General features: G+C 42.2%; 1 protein-coding gene across 2 annotated transcripts; it reads left to right on the top strand.

Moving 5' to 3' along the window:
* The first annotated feature begins 5,221 nt into the window (after nucleotides 1-5,221).
* Nucleotides 5,222-14,787, top strand: LOC115109136 (arrestin domain-containing protein 2-like). Of its 2 annotated transcripts, XM_065009639.1 has the most exons (8): nucleotides 5,222-5,325; nucleotides 5,523-5,783; nucleotides 11,693-11,762; nucleotides 11,937-12,187; nucleotides 12,304-12,560; nucleotides 12,738-12,900; nucleotides 13,021-13,175; nucleotides 13,457-14,787. In XM_065009639.1, the coding sequence occupies exons 2-8, from the start codon at nucleotides 5,525-5,527 to the stop codon at nucleotides 13,508-13,510; spliced, it is 1,209 nt and encodes a 402-aa protein (XP_064865711.1). In that variant the 5' UTR covers nucleotides 5,222-5,325; nucleotides 5,523-5,524; the 3' UTR covers nucleotides 13,511-14,787. The 2 variants fall into 2 exon arrangements, with proteins under 2 accessions (XP_064865711.1, XP_029489612.1); XM_029633752.2 differs by lacking the exons at nucleotides 5,222-5,325; nucleotides 5,523-5,783 and adding an exon at nucleotides 9,940-10,491.
* The last annotated feature ends 1,874 nt before the right edge of the window (nucleotides 14,788-16,661 follow it).

Genomic DNA, 16,661 nt, shown 5'->3' with positions numbered 1-16,661 from the left:
TCCATTTACATTTTTTTAAAATGCTACTTAGCAACAGAGAAGACCCCAGCAAGACTGCTGACTGTCAACTATTTACCAGTGTGATCAGAGACCTGAGCCCAATCCATTATGAATTCATGTGCTGTATTGAAATGAATTGAATAAAGTGTTGAATTTCTCCCATCACCTTTCTGTCTTAGCTGGCCACTGACTACACTTTAGCTAGCTAGTTAGCAGAGCTTTGGTGTCTATTCAAGACCTTTTTCAAGGATGAACATAAGAGTATTAAAAGGGATTTGCATGGGAAAACATTGAGCCCACAAGTCCTTTGTGAGCTAGCTAGCCAGCTAGTTAACGTTAGCTCACCTTTTGTGTAGTCACACTTTTCAACGTGGTGACATGCTAGTTAATATTGGCCCACCAAGGCAGAGATATTTAGCTAACATTTAGCTAAATAGTTACGTTAGCTCATTGTTCGTGTAGTCAGACTTTTCCCCAGACCCCAAGAGTGGTGACATGCTAGCTAGTCCACCAGGGCAGGGATATTTAATGTTAGCTAGTTTGCGCTGACCACTAACATTAGGCACTTTCTCTCCCATGTCACCGCCTGTAGGGAAAAATGCTAAACAAAAATACACACGAGAAATACACAATTTCAATATCAAACTAGAAACGTAAGGCTATAATATCTACTTGCTACTCGTCGATTAGAGTTCACATGGAGAAATTGAGTTTTTTTCCACCCTGGGCCTTGAGTGATTATGTCAAAGCTTGCGACAGGATGTGTAGTCCCCTATGATAGCCACATTAGCATCTAATTAGCATTTTGTTTTTGGGGGGTAATTACAGGTGAATATATTGATAAAAGTTACCTTGTCTGAGAGACATTTGCACGGTTATCAAAACATCACGCCAATAATTTGGTCAATAATAAAAGATTCTCAATACTTTGTTATATACCCTTTGTTGGCAATGACAGAGGTCAAACGTTTTCTGTAAGTCTTCACAAGGTTTTCACACACTGTTGCTGGTATTTTGGCCCATTCCTCCATGTAGATCTCCTCTAGAGCAGTGATGTTTTGGGGTTGTTGCTGAGCAACACAGACTTTCAACTCCCTCCAAAGATTTTCTATGGGGTTGAGATCTGGAGACTGGCTAGGACCTTGAAATGCTTCTTACGAAGCCACTCCTTCGTTGCCCGGGCGGTGTGTTTCGGATCATTGTCATGCTGAAAGACCCAGCCATGTTTCATCTTCAATGCCCTTGCTAATGGAAGGAGGTTTTCACTCAAAATCTCACGATACATGACCCCATTCATTCTTTCCTTTACACAGATCAGTCGTCCTGGTCCCTTTGCAGAAAAACAGCCCCAAAGCATGATGTTTCCACCCCCATGCTTCACAGTAGGTATGGTGTTCTTTGGATGCAACTTAGCATTCTTTGTCCTCCTAACACGACGAGTTGAGTTTTTACCAAAAAGTTATATTTTGGTTTCATCTGACATTCTCCCAATCTTCTTCTGGATCATCCAAATGCTCTCTAGCAAACTTCAGATGGGCCTGGACATGTACTGGCTTAAGCAGAGGGACATGTCTGGCACTGCAGGATTTGAGTCCCTGTCGGCGTAGTGTGTTACGGAAAGGCTCTGGAGCAACGAACCGCCCTTGCTGTCTCTGCCTGGCCGGTTCCCCTCTTTCCACTGGGATTCTCTGCCTCTAACCCTGTTACAGGGGCTGAGTCACTGGCTTACTGGGGCTCTCTCATGCCGTCCCTGGGGGGTGCGTCACCTGAGTGGGTTGATTCACTGTTGTGGTCAGCCTGTCTGGGTTGGCGCCCCCCCCTTGGGTTGTGCCGTGGCGGAGATCTTTGTGGGCTATACTCGGCCTTGTCTCAGGATGGTAAGTTGGTGGTTGAAGATATCCCTCTAGTGGTGTGGGGGCTGTGCTTTGGCAAAGTGGGTGGGGTTATATCCTTCCTGTTTGGCCCTGTCCGGGGGTGTCCTCGGATGGGGCCACAGTGTCTCCTGACCCCTCCTGTCTCAGCCTCCAGTATTTATGCTGCAGTAGTTTATGTGTCGGGGGGCTAGGGTCAGTTTGTTATATCTGGAGTACTTCTCCTGTCCTATTCGGTGTCCTGTGTGAATCTAAGTGTGCGTTCTCTAATTCTCTCCTTCTCTCTCTCGGAGGACCTGAGCCCCAGGACTACCTGACATGATGACTCCTTGCTGTCCCCAGTCCACCTGGCCATGCTGCTGCTCCAGTTTCAACTGGCCTGGGCCCTAGGACCATGTCCCAGGACTACCTGACATGATGACTCCTTGCTGTCGCCAGTCCACCTGGCCATGCTGCTGCTCCAGTTTCAACTGTTCTGCCTTATTATTATTCGACCATGCTGGTCATTTATGAACATTTGAACATCTTGGCCACGTTCTGTTATAATCTCCACCCGGCACAGCCAGAAGAGGACTGGCCACCCCACATATGCTCTCTCTAATTCTCTCTTTCTTTCTCTCTCTCGGAGGACCTGAGCCCTAGGACCGTGCCCCAGGACTACCTGACATGATGACTCCTTGCTGTCCCCAGTCCACCTGACTGTGCTGCCGCTCCAGTTTCAACTGTTCTGCCTTATTATTATTCGACCATGCTGGTCATTTATGAACATTTGAACATCTTGGCCATGTTCTGTTATAATCTCTACCCGGCACAGCCAGAAGAGGACTGGCCACCCCACATAGCCTGGTTCCTCTCTAGGTTTCTTCCTAGGTTTTGGCCTTTCTAGGGAGTTTTTCCTAGCCACCGTGCTTTTACACCTGCATTGCTTGCTGTTTGGGGTTTTAGGCTGGGTTTCTGTACAGCACTTTGAGATATCAGCTGATGTACGAAGGGCTATATAAATAAATTTGATTTGATTTGATTTGTTACTGATGGTAGGCTTTGTTACTTTGGTCCCAGCTCTCTGCAGGTCATTCACTAGGTCCCCCCGTGTGGTTATGGGATTTTTGCTTACCGTTCTTGTGATCATTTTGACCCCACGGGGTGAGATCTTGCGTGGAGCCCCAGATCGAGGGAGATTATCAGTGGTCTTGTATGTCTTCCATTTCCTAATAATTGCTCCCACAGTTGATTTCTTCAAACCAAGCTGCTTACCTATTGCAGATTCAGTCTTCCCAGCCTGGTGCAGGTCTACAATTTTGTTTCTGGTGTCCTTTGACAACTCTTTGGTCTTGGCCATAGTGGAGTTTGGAGTGTGACTGTTTGAGGTTGTGGACAGGTGTCTTTTATACTGATAACAAGTTCAAACAGGTGCCATTAATACAGGTAACGAATGGAGGACAGAGGAGCCTCTTAAAGAAGAAGTTACAGGTCTGTGAGAGCCAGACATCTTGCTTATCTGTAGGTGACCAAATACTTATTTCCCACCATAATTTGCAAATAAATTCATTAAAAATCTTGATTTTCTGGATTTTTTCTTCTAATTTTGTCTGTCATAGTTGAAGTGTACCTATGATGAAAATTACAGGCCTCTCATCTTTTTAAGTGGGAGAACTTGCACAATTGGTGGCTGACTAAATACTTTTTTGCCCCACTGTAGTTCTAAAATCCCCTACAGAAAAATGTATGGTGGAAAAAAAGGATTGGAACCATTTCCGAGTTTTATCGCTAGGTTTTATGGGTATTATGAGACATGATGTGGTATTCAATAAGTGTGTTGCTAAGGTTAGTGTCTGTTTGGGCAATGACAGGTTTAGTTCTTGGATTTACTCCCTTTTTATTATTTTTAATTTTTACACCTGACTAAGTATGATATGTGTAAAAACAAATAGGAGAATTCCGAAACAGCAACATAACCTTGAACCCAAGCTGCTAATTGCCATGTTTGGGAGCTGCTTTGTTGAGCAAAACCGTGAGTGGGTGGTTAGACTTAAATATGTCAAACCTGATTTCACACACCTGAAAGGACAATGACCCAGTTATCATGAAGGGAAACATAGCCAAGTTCATTAATTCATCAACACATATCAGATGTTATCAATTTAAATGTATTTTTTAAGGTGGACATTTATATAGCAACTTTTTTGCACTAGTCAGAAAAATCTACAAGTAACAGGTATATATGTGGCCGATGTGAAATGGCTAGCTAGTTAGCGCGCGCTAATAGTGTTTCAGTGCTCTGAGACCTAGAAGTAGTTGTTCCCCTTGCTCTGCTTCGTGAGTGACTGTGGTTGATGTGTGCAGAGGGTCCTTGGTTCGAGCCCAGATTGGGCCGAGGAGAGAGACGGAAGCTATACAGTTTGATTGATGCTGTTGACAAGGATCACTGGTTGCTGCGGAAAAAGGAAGAGGTCAAAAGGGGGTGAGTGTGGCCGATGTGAAATATGGGAGAATATTCTTTCATTTTAATCTATATTTTCATAAATTAATACCTAAACCTATTACATGCATTGATATCTTATGCATCCAATGCATTATCTATTTTCTTATACGGTTGATGCGTATTGCATATGTATGTAGACATGAGACCATACATTTGTGCACTCATGTATGAGGGAGGGAAGGATTGGACAGCAATCTATGAGCGAATCATCTCGTAAACCAATTACATTTCAAGCACGTACTGAAAAAAGTAGTCAGATACTTTTGAGGAGATAGGAAACTCCATTTGAATTGTTGTACCTCTCATTGTGTACGTTGCCCGTGCGTTCGTGCTTTGTCAATGGGGCTCACGGTGCATTTGTGGGACAAGAGCTCTCCTTCATGGATTGAATGGAAGTCAATTGGGCCCGAGCTCAAAAACAACAACATTAGCATGAATTTCGTAAACAAGAAGTACACCATCCGAGATGTGAGATAATTAACTTGTTCTCTAATATCGTATAACATTGGAATCGTGATATTACGTACTTTTGACGAAAATTAGGCAGGTTTCTCGACTCATACGCTGACTTTGAGAAAGGGTTGCGTGACGATTAACTTATCAACTGCGTGACGCAACATGACTACGTGAACGCGATGATTAACTTATCAACTGCGTGACGCAACATGACTACGTGAACGCGATTGGTTGACTGTCTGCTGATGAGGAATTTTTCGTTCTTCCATCCATTGCCAATGGGATTCCTATCTCATCCTTTCTCTAATATCTCTGAAGTTGTCGCTTTCTGTCCACGCTCGTCTCCAAGAGTGGGCTACGTGACTCAAATGTGCTTTATTCTAATTGGCGTGTAAACGGAACCTGCGCTATCTGTGCGTCGAAATTATGTGGTAGAAACATTGTACAATACAAATAATAACAGTCAGCGAAGACAGCCTGACACCTCGAATTCACCATCTCCCATTTTTTTTGAAGGTAGGTTTGGTTTGCGTTCTTTGACAGACTTTTGATCAGCTGGTGTGAAAGATTTTATTTAAAAACAGTGTAATTTAATTTAGTGTATATATATTGAGTTTTAGAATCGTGTGATTGACGATTCTCGGCTCCTTCAGTTATTTATGTCTCAGGCTACATTTTCTTGTGGTAAAAAAATCTTTATTTTCCCCTCCAAGGAATGACTTTCAATACTATCAAACGTTTTAAGCTGGAGTTCGACGGACCGGGCGATGCTGTGTATGCCAGCAGCGAGATACTGTCCGGAAAGGTCGTTTTGGAGCTCAACGGGGATACAAAAGTGGACTCCATGAAGGTCCTTGGAAGAGGGGTTGCCACTGCCCACTGGCTTGAGAATCGCAGTGGAGGCATGAATGCCGTTTACAACGACTACACCTCCAAGATCAGTTACTTCAGGAAGAGGCAACATCTCATCCGAGGTAAGTAGTCTTCTCATGGGAAAAGCACTCTGGTCATTGTTCAACTGTTTTGTTATTTCTCAACAATGTTAAACTATTTCTAAGGTGTAGCATATATTGATTTCCTTTTAATTTTGAGCCAATGAATGGGACTAATTGTTTGCGTGTTTTAAAAAGCTATCTCTAAAAGTAGCCTAGTGCATCTTGGATTTCACCAAGCCTACTGTAGGACACAGTAAAGACACATGCCCTACTTATGGCCCTCGGGGGAAAAAAATGCACACCTATTAGAAAATGACATTCTTAGAGGCACGAAACTCTGGAGAATATTTTACAGCATGAACTTAATATTTTAAATTTGGTTGTGTGAATGAAGCTCACGTGTAGCACCAACATGCTTATAGGAATTGGATTTACTCTTAGAAAAAAGGGTTCCAAAAGGGTTCTTCGGCTGTCTCCATAGTGGAACCTTTTTTGGTTTCAGGTAGAACCCTCTGTGGAAAGGGTTCTACCTGGAACCAAAAAGGGTACTTCAAAGGGTTATCCTATGGGGACAGCTGAAAAACCCTTGTGGGTTCTATATAGCACTTTCCCCCCCTTTTTTCTCTGAGTGTAGGACATCAGACTGCAGGGTAAATAAATAGAGCAGTCCTCTTACTGGGAAGTCATGGCAATTTACAGTCTTGATTTAGGGGTTTTATATGTTCTTTCATTATGACTGATAGACAACTGTGAATAGTGCTTTTGGAAAGAATAAACTTCTGTAAAAGGAAGTGCGAGTGGAGACGCCCAATAAGAGGCAGAGGCAGTTGCTTGTCTGAAAAGGGCTGGGGGTTAAAAAAAATAGTGCCTCTGTCTGTCAGGCAACAGGGAAAACAACACGTGGGAGATTGAGGGACAGGACACCCCCCAACCCTTCATCTTCACTATACTGCACATTAAGTCCTCATTTCTTTACATGCAAACTTGTCAAGCAAGGTTTTTGTTATTCCAGAGAACCTCCAAAAGTACTCAAGATTTAATGTGTAGGTAAGTTAAATTGTTACTGACTTTGATTAGGCTTTGTTTGTTATTTCAAATCAAGAAGATCTCCATGAATCGAAAAACAATTAACTGATAGATTGTATCTGGAGTCCCAGCTAGGTAAACTGCCTCTACAGAAATCTGTTGAAATACACCCCCTAAAAATCCTTTACCTGACTAATACAGTGCATTTGGAATGTATATTCAGACCCCTTCCCCTTTTCCACATTTTGTCAGCCTTATGCTAAAATGGATTAAATAAAAGATACTTATAAATTTACACACAATACCTCAATGACAAAGTGAAAACAAAATGTTTTTAAATGTATTTAAAAAAAACAGATACCTTATTTATATAGGTATTCAGACCCTTTGCTATGAGACTCGAAATTGAGCTCCGGTGCAGCCTGTTTCCATTGATCATCCTTGATGTTTCTACAACTGTGGTAAATTCAATTGATTGGATATGATTTGGAAAGGCACACACTTGTCTATATAAGGTCCCACAGTTGACAGTGCATGTTAGAACAAAAACCATGCCATGAGGTCCAGGACCTATATACTAGGCAGTGTCAGAGAAAGGCCCCAAAAATTGTCAGACTCCAGTCACCCAAGTCATAGACTGTTCTCTCGAGTACCGCACGACAAGTGGTACCGGAGCGCCAAGTCTAGGACCAAAAGGCTCCTTAACAGCTTTTACCCTTCCAAGCCATAAGACCTCTGAACAATTAATGGCCACCCAGACTATTTGCATTGACCCCCCCCCCCCCCGCCCCCATTTTGATTTTACACTGCCACTACTTGCTGTTTATTATCTATGTATAGTCACTTTACCCCTACCTACATGTACAAATGACCTCGACTAACCTGTACCCCCCGCACATTGACTCGGTACCAGTACCCCCTGTATAGCCTCATTGTTATTTTATTGTTTCATTTTTTTAATGTCGTTTATTTAGTAAATATTTTCTTAATTGCATTGTTGGTTAAGGGCTTGTAAGTAAGCATTTCACGGTAAAGTATTCAGGGCATGTGACAAATAACATTAGATTTGAAGGAATAGTCTGTAGAGTTCCAACAAAGGATTGTGTCGAGGCACAGATCTGGAAAAGGGTAACAAAAAATATCTGCAGCATTGAAGGTCCCCATGAACACAGTGGCCTCCATCATTCTTAATGGCACATGACTGCCTGCTTGCAGTTTGCCAAAAGGCACCTAAAGGACTCTCAAAAGCATGATGGTGGCATCATCATGCTGTGGGGATGTTTTTCAGCGCCATGGACTGGGAGACTAGTCAGGATCAAGGGAAAGATGAACAGAGCAAAGTACAGAGATCCTTGATGAAAACCTGCACCATAGCGCTCAGGACCTCAGACTGGGAAGGTGGTTCACCAAAAGGGCAAAGACCCTAAGCATACAGACAAGACAACACAGGAGTGGCTTCGGGATGAGTTTCTGAATGTCCTTGAGTGGCCCAGCCAGAGCCTGAATTTGTATCTGCTCGAACATCTCTGGAGAGACCTGAAAATAGCTGTGCAGCGACACTCCCCATCCAACCTGACAGAGCTTGAGAGGATCTGCAGAGAAGAATGGGAGAAACCTCAAATCCAGGTGTGCCAAGCTTGTAGCGTCATACCCAAGAAGACTTGAGGCTGTAATCGCTGCTTCAACAAAGTACTGAGTAAAGGGTCTGAATACTTATGTCAATCTGATATTTCAGGTAATTTTTTAAAATAAATTTGCTAAAATTTCCAAATCTGTTTTTTTTTTAAACTTTCCCTTTTTTCCTGTGGTCAGATGGATTTGCAAAATAGTTTTGCTCCTGTCAAGACATGAAGCTTTCATCAATGCTTTAGTTTGGTTGATCTGGTTTTGAGAAACTTCATAGTGGTACTGATACTACAACTGTCTTTGGTTGTCTGATTGATAAGGATACTGTGTTCATAGCAATACACTTTTTTATTTATTTTTTAGCTTGAATAAACTCTGGCTTAATTTGCTAAACATTAAGTCCTGCTGTTTGTGCACCTTCATATATTTAGAAATTCAAGCCAGACTGTTGAACATATAGCTATGGCCTTCTGTACAATTTAAAACAAATATTTACACTGCATTAACTTGTTAGTTTGTCTGCATACCATTGATTATTTGATACTATGTGGCTGTATAAATCCAAAATCATGCTTGTGTATGTGTTTTTATCTCATCTGCCCAGCCACTATAGGAAGTCTATGGTCAGAGCTGACTAAAGTTGATTAGAGACGGTGAGGCCTACGTGACTGACACTTAAAAAAAAAACTTTAAAAAAACTCATATAGCCACCAGGAGGCAGAGGGTATCATAAAGTTGTACTGTGCAGGTCCTGAGTGCACGTTTTGGTTTTTGCCCTAGCATTACACATCTGATTCTAATAACCATCTCACCATCAAGTTTTGATTATTTGAATCAGCTGTGTAGCCCTAGGGCAAGAACCAAAACGTGCACCCAGGGGGACCCCAGGACCGAGTTTGGGAAACCCTGCTGTTTCATGTGTCATGTTCACACCACAAGGTGGCAGTATATAACCCTGCATGCTTTCAGGAAACAAAGGTAAACAACTGTTTTTTGGGGACAAGATGTTACCCGATTTTGCAATCTAGAGGTCATGTAACTAATTGTTCTTCAATATATGTTCTGTGTATGTGTATAACATATTAGTTTAAAATGTACTTTTCATCTGTACTTCTCATGCACTTTCCCCTTATTCTTACTGTTTCTTGAAGTGGTATCCTATATGAAATGGAAAAAAAAATCAATGTTATGACCAAATCAAATGTTTTCGCCACATACCAAGTTTACAGCAGGTATAAAAGGTGCAGCAAAATGCTTGTGTGCATTTTGCTGCACCCTAACAATGCAGTGCATTAATGAATAATAACATTGAAAATATAATTCATTATAGGAATTTACAGACTTAAAATATATAATTGGCAAGTTGCGAATGTTCGCTTTCTAGAAATTAATGCATAGACCACATGTACAGAATACCAAAAAATGGGCATGAGCAAAAGCTGAAATACCCTTTTTACTATTATGCAATGTGAAACTATTTTGTCAAATGGGAGGATCTTTGCAGCCTTCGGGCATGCTCAGTAAGCCTGTTTTCGTCTAAGAACCTGTAACCATCAATCACCAGGCACGGTTTTCCCCGTTTTCTCGAGCGCTCCACACCCAGGAAAGATGTTTATTAGCCCGTTACCCTCTATGCGGCCTTACATAATATATTAGGACAGCCCACATCGTGCAAAAGGGAGCTGTGGCCGCGACTACTTAATCAGTTTTGTTTTGCAAGTGTAGCGACAATAATATTAACATAGTACCGAAACGTTATTTGACAACTTGAACAATAACATTTTAACATAAGTATACTGTTTGGAACCAACAACCCTCACGATGATTTTCGACAAATTGAAAAGGTTGTACATCGTCTTCGACTCTCCAGAAATCGATTCCCCTCCAGTTTTCAGCAGTGGGGACGTGGTGTCTGGAAAAGTTGTTTTGAACCTTTCAGGTGAAAGTAAAGTGCAGTCGTTGAAGTTGCACGCAGAAGGTTTTGCGAAAGTGCATTGGACCGAATCTCGTTCGGCTGGGTCCAGTACTGCCTATACTCAAAACTACAGCGACGAAGTGGAGTATCTCAACAGGAGAGAAGTTCTTCTGCAAGCAGGTTAGTCATTCACTCTATCGGTGAATGAAAGCAATGAAGTGTTCCATAATATGCAACTCATTGGGCAAAACCACTTGGGCAAATTTTTTCTCGAGAAAAGTTTTTTTATTGTACATAACTGGGTTTTGTAGGGTTTCTCTCATGGGAAGGTATTTTGTTATTTCTTAGTTATTCTGTAATAATTTTCATATTCGGGTGTTCTCAATGGTAAATTCTCAAATGGCCTACCTGGTTAAAGGTGAAATATACACGTTTAAATTTGCAGCATGGAAAAATAATTGTTTTCAATTAAAATTAAGGACTCAGTGGTGGAAAAAGCACAAAATGGTCATACTTGAGTAGAAGTAAAGATGCCTTTTAATAGAAAATGACTCCAGTAACAGTCACCCAGTAAAATACTACTTGAGTAACAGTCTTGACGTATTTGGTTTTAAATATTTTTAAGTATCAAAAGTAAAATTATGAATAATTTAAAAGATCCTTATATTAAGCAAACCAGACTGCACAATTTTATATATATATATATTTAAATTTAAAAAGTATTTACGGATAGCCATGGTCACTAAACACTCAGACATCATTTACTGTCAAAGCATTCGTATTTAGTGAATCTGCCAGATCAGAGGCAGTAGGGATGACCAGGGATGTTCTCTTAATAAGCGTGTGAATTGGACCCTTTTCCTGGCCTGCTAAGCATTCAAAATGTAACTAGTACTTTTGGGTGTCAGGAAAAATGTATGGAGTAAAAAGTACATATTTTTTAGGAATGTAGTGAAGTAAAAAAAAATAAAAAAAATAAACCGCTGCTTAAGTAAAAGTACTTAACCCCACTGAATGCACTTGACCCTGTCAAAGGATTTGAAAGTATTATGCATATTAGATTGAGTTTGGATTCACTCTAAGAATTTACTCTGTCTGAATGCAGCCCTAAATTTTATAATATATAGAAAAACAAGGGACTGCAAATCCCCATTCAAGAGCACCCAGCAGTATAGAGGGCATGTGATGGTGCTTTTGTGTTTTAAGGAGAAAAGGGAAAACTGCATTTGCAGTTCATTGTAATAAAGAAACTCAGTGATTTCTCCTGTATGTATTTTAGTTAGTACATTGCTTTGGAAAGCAAAAGGCCCTCATTCAGTAATCAATGTGGATCAGAAGTGGTTTCAAATAATGAATGCTTATTTTATTATTTTTTCTTCAGATAATGGCGAGCACACCCTCCTCTCTGCTGGAAGACATGAATTCCCATTTAGTTTCCAGTTGCCTGAAGAGTAAGTATCCCTTTCTGGAATTAATGGTTTTGGAATTATTATACAGTAATGCACTGGAGGCAAATGTTAATTTTTGATTTGGACCTATGAAATCCTTGCATCTTATTAAAGAACAACTGATATCTAATCAATCTGTGTTTATTTAAACTCTTCTTTTTTTTGTTGCTTCAAAAGGACACTGGTGACATCCTTCGAAGGCAAGCACGGCAGCATCCGCTACTGGGTGAAAGTGAAGCTGCATAGGCCCTGGGCTACAGTGAGGAAGATCAAGAAGGAGTTCACAGTCATCGAGCCCATTGACATTAACACACCAGCCTTATTGGCTCCCCAAGCTGGCACTAAAGACAAGATGGCACGGGTGTGGTACCGCAATTTTGGACAGGTGTCAATAACCGCTAAGATCGATCGTAAAGGTTACACACCAGGTAAGAACCAATCATACCTTTTAATCGTAGTGGCCCTGAAAACTGAACATTAAGGCAAATAACTCATTTTAACTGAACCAAATCTCACCTCAAAGCCTCTATTCTTCATCTTCCAGGTGAGGTGATTCCTGTATTTGCTGAATTTGACAATGCCACCTCACGCTCTGTGGTGCCTAAGGCCTACATCACACAGACGCAGACGTTCATCGCCCGGGGCACCATGAAGCAGAAGCAAGCGGTGGTGGCCACGCTTAGTGGTGATGTGGTGGGCGCCCAGCGCAGGGAGACCTGGCATGGTCGCGCCATCAAGATCCCTCCTGTTGGGCCCTCCATCCTGCAGTGCCGCATCATCAAAGTGGAATACATGCTCAGGGTGAGTTCAAGCCATAGACAGAATTAAAAGTACATCATTCATTAGATTTTCCTTGTTGAGGATATGCCTCCGATTGATAATGAAAAGCTAATTAGAGATCAGTCGGTAGTAGTTTTACCCGTACTGACGTGTCGGTTACTGTAGTTCTAAAAGCTTTCTCCCCTCTCCACCACCTAGGTGTGTGTGGATGTTCCTGGGACCTCCAAGCTGTGCCTAGAGCTGCCCCTGGTCATGGGCACCATCCCCCTCCATCCCTTTGGTAGCCGCACCTCCAGCGTCAGCAGCCAGTACAGTGTTAACCTGGAATGGCTCCGCATGGCCATCCCCGAGCAGCCTGAGCGTAAGTGTCTGTCTCATTGTAATACAAGACTTAGCGGTGTCAATGCCAGGTCCCCCTGAAAATCTCCCACCTTAGGAAAAATGGTTTACTCATCTGTACCCTCTTTCCCTCCCCACACAGCTCCTCCTGACTACAGCTCTGTGGTGACGGATGAGGAGGCTGAGCGGAACATTACGGCCCCCCATCCTGAGGAGGACCTCAGTGGGATTATGGAGCACCCTCTCAGGGCCTTTGTCCAGGAGTTCCGCTTCCGACCTCCTCCGGTGTACTGCGAGGTGAGCTAGCACCCCTTGGAATACTCTTGTGACAATAGGGATGCACTTCTTTGATTACACTTCTATCACTCAATTGACATTTTAGTCATTTATCAAGCGCTCTTATCCAGAGTGATTTACAGAAGCAGTTAGCCTTGCTCAAGGACACATCGACAGATACATTTTTTAAAATTCCCCTCGTCAGCTTGGGGATTTGAATCAGCGACCTTTCGGTTACTGGCCCAACGCTCTTAAACGCTAGGCTACTTATTGAATCTTAAACCTTTGTTTTGCTCCTGCAGATCGACCCAAATCCTCAGCCCCTCAACATGAGACGTCGCTGCATGACGTGTTGAACCATAAGCGCCACTTGAGCGTCACACGATGACCCTATTTAATTAAACGAAGCGAAGAGATTTGTCTTCCCCTGGATTACTCTCCGAAACTGGTGACTCAGTCCAAAGATGTGGCTTCTGTTGTTGGAAGGGACTTAGAGTACCACTGAGAGGCTGGAAAAGAAGATGGAGGCGACAGGACCTGCTTGTGGATGAAGTCCTTTTTTAAAAAAGAAAGGGGGACATGTTAAGTTCAACAAGAAAAGGAAATAACTTTTCCCATGGTTCCTGTCCTCCCAAGTGATTCTGACTCAGGATGACGAAATCGAGTCACCCCTCCTGCCAATCAATGAACCCCCACACAATAAATGTTTTGTGTTTTGGGAATTATTGGGGGAGGATCACTTGGTTTTTGTGAGGGAGAGTTGGAGTTGCAGATGATAACTAGGCCTCAAAGAATGCAATGGTATATCTTCAGTTAACATCTGCAAATGATCAGCTGGTGTTAAGAGGCACCTGTAACTCATCTTTTAATACCCAACTCCTCCTTGCCTGGTAACATGTAGTATGACTCAATCATGATGAATAATTCTACTGTTATTCAAGTAAGCACTTATCTGAGACTGTTTGGTGAGGAGGAGTTGAGTCGACAGGTTTCGGCATTTAGCCGGGTAATACTATGCAAAAGGGAACTTGAATCCTGTAGTATCTGAAAATATACTGAAATGATTCCATGAGAGACGTCCTCTGTATGGGGATGTTCAATGTATTCTGAATCTTAATTTGACAGTAATGGATGAAAACTAAACGGTTGAGTTTTTTGCATGTGGAAGAATTCAAGAGAAAAGTTAGTGTTGTGTAAAAGCTCGTGCTTTTACAAACCTGGGCATAACGTTTTCTCAGAAAATAGTCTAGCACTGATTTAGAAACCGTGACACGAGGAAGAAAAGTGTGTTTGTAGCTGCTGCAAGCTCAAATGATTAGCTTTAGAAACGGCTAAGGAGGAAATATCAGAGCCATGTGGTTTTATGTGTTTGATTCAATCCAGATGCCTTGTTTTCCAACCGTCTGTAAACGTCTGCAGAAAGTTTGTTCAGCGTTACATTAAGCCTTAAGTTGGAGATGTCACTTTGAAGTGTACTAAATAACTGACTTCAGGTCAGCAATGCAGCTTACGTGTCATGCGCAGTGCAGCACACACCTGAAATTGAATGTATTTTATACAAACGCCGCTGTTGATTCACAGAACTTGCCAAAGTTTTTGTAATTCCCTTTTCTAATAAAAACACTGAAACAGATATTTGTGTTTTCGGGTCAAGGAATTGTGATCTCTGTGACATGCGGTCATCTATCTTGAAGAACAAATAGGAAAGAGAACCTTCCCACTGGGCACAGATGTTAAACCAACATGGAATAGACTATTTCAATAAAATGTTATGTGGAAACGTTGATTCAACCAGTGTGTCCCCACGGTTGCTTGCTGAACATATCTTAATTTGTCTCCTATACTACATGCCCAAAAGTATATGGGCACCTGCTCGTTTCATTCTACAATCATGGCATTAATATGGAGTTGGTCCCCACCCTTTTTTTGCTGCTGTAACAGCCTCCACTCTTCTGGGAAGGCTTTCTGCTAGATGTTGGAACATTGCTGCGGGGACTTGCTTCCATTCAGCCATGAGCATTAGTGAGGTCAGGCACTGATGTTGGGCGATTAGTCCTGGCTCAGTCTGCATTCCAATTATTGTCAAAGGTGTTTGATGGGGTTGAGCTCAGGGCTATGTCCAGGCCAGTCATGTTCTTCCACACCGATTTTGACAAATCATTTCTTTATTTACCTCGCTTTGTGCATGGGGGTATTGTCATGATGGAACAGGAAAAGTTGGAAGCACACAGCCATCTATATTGTTATTGTATGCTGTAGCGTTAAGATTTCCAGAGTCCAATGGCGGTGAGCTTTACAAATCGAATCATATTTTGTTGGTCACATACATATTTAGCTGGTGTAGAGAAATGCTTGTTAATCTGGCTCCAAAACTGCAGTAGTATCTAACAAGTCTACGTATATAGTGTTGCAGCCTCCAAGGTGCAGGCTTGAGTAGCCGGCTAATGATGGCTATTTAACAGTCTGTTGGCCTTGAGATAGAAGCTGTTTTTCAGTCTCTCGGTCCCAGTTTTGATGCACCTGTACTGACCTCGCCTTCTGAATGATAGTGGGGTCAACAGGTTGTGGCTCGGTTGGTTGATGTCCTTGATATTTTTGGCCTTCCTGTGACATCGGTGCTGTAGGTGTCCTGGAGGGCATGTACTGTGCCCCCAGTCATTCCAACCAACGCTTGGAATTGCGCATGGTGATCTTAGGCTTGTGTGCGGCTGGTTAGCCATAGAAACCCATTTCATGAAGCTCCCGAAGAAGAGTTCTTGTTCGCTACGCAGTTCAGCCCTTGGTAGTCCCATTATGTCAGCTTGTGTGGCCTACTGCTTTGCGGCTGAGCTCCTAGACATTTCCACTTCACAATAACAGCTCTTACAGTTGACCAGGGCAGAAAACTGACTTGTTGGGAAGGTGGCTGGCATCCTATGATGGTGCCATGTTGAAAGTCACTGAGCTCTTCAGTACGGGCCATTCTACTGCCAATGTTTGTCAATAGAGATTGCATGGCTGTGTGCTCAGTTTTATACACCTCTCAGCAATGGGTGTGTGTGGCTGAAATAGTCGAATCCACTCATTTGAAGGAGTGTTCACATACCTTTGTAGTGTATGTCTCAGAAAGTTGCATTGGTTAGAATTGACTAGAGAGAGCGAATATAACTTGTTCTCCTCAAATAGACCATCCCAAAGAAGAGGATATTACCTGCATAATACACTAGGTTTTCTGGGAAAGCACCCTTTTCAAAACCTACTCTATGACATGCTTTTGAGTGAAGCATTGTGTCATGTTCAGTTTAGGTCTAAACTGAAGAAACATGACTGGGCAGGGGAATTCTGGTGAAAAGTCATTCAGTCAGAAGACCGTGGACATAGTCAATGCCAAATTTGACAGTTTCAATTTTTGAACATATTTGAACCATAATGGGAATTGCATTTATGTGACCAAACTGAAAGGTTCAGGTAACCTGAAAAATATTGTTATGTTACTGTCTTGTTTTGGAACATTATGTATAGCTGCTT

Source organism: Oncorhynchus nerka, linkage group LG25, assembly GCF_034236695.1.
Source record: "Oncorhynchus nerka isolate Pitt River linkage group LG25, Oner_Uvic_2.0, whole genome shotgun sequence".
NCBI lineage: Eukaryota > Metazoa > Chordata > Actinopteri > Salmoniformes > Salmonidae > Oncorhynchus > Oncorhynchus nerka.
This window is presented reverse-complemented; position numbering and strand designations above follow the sequence as displayed.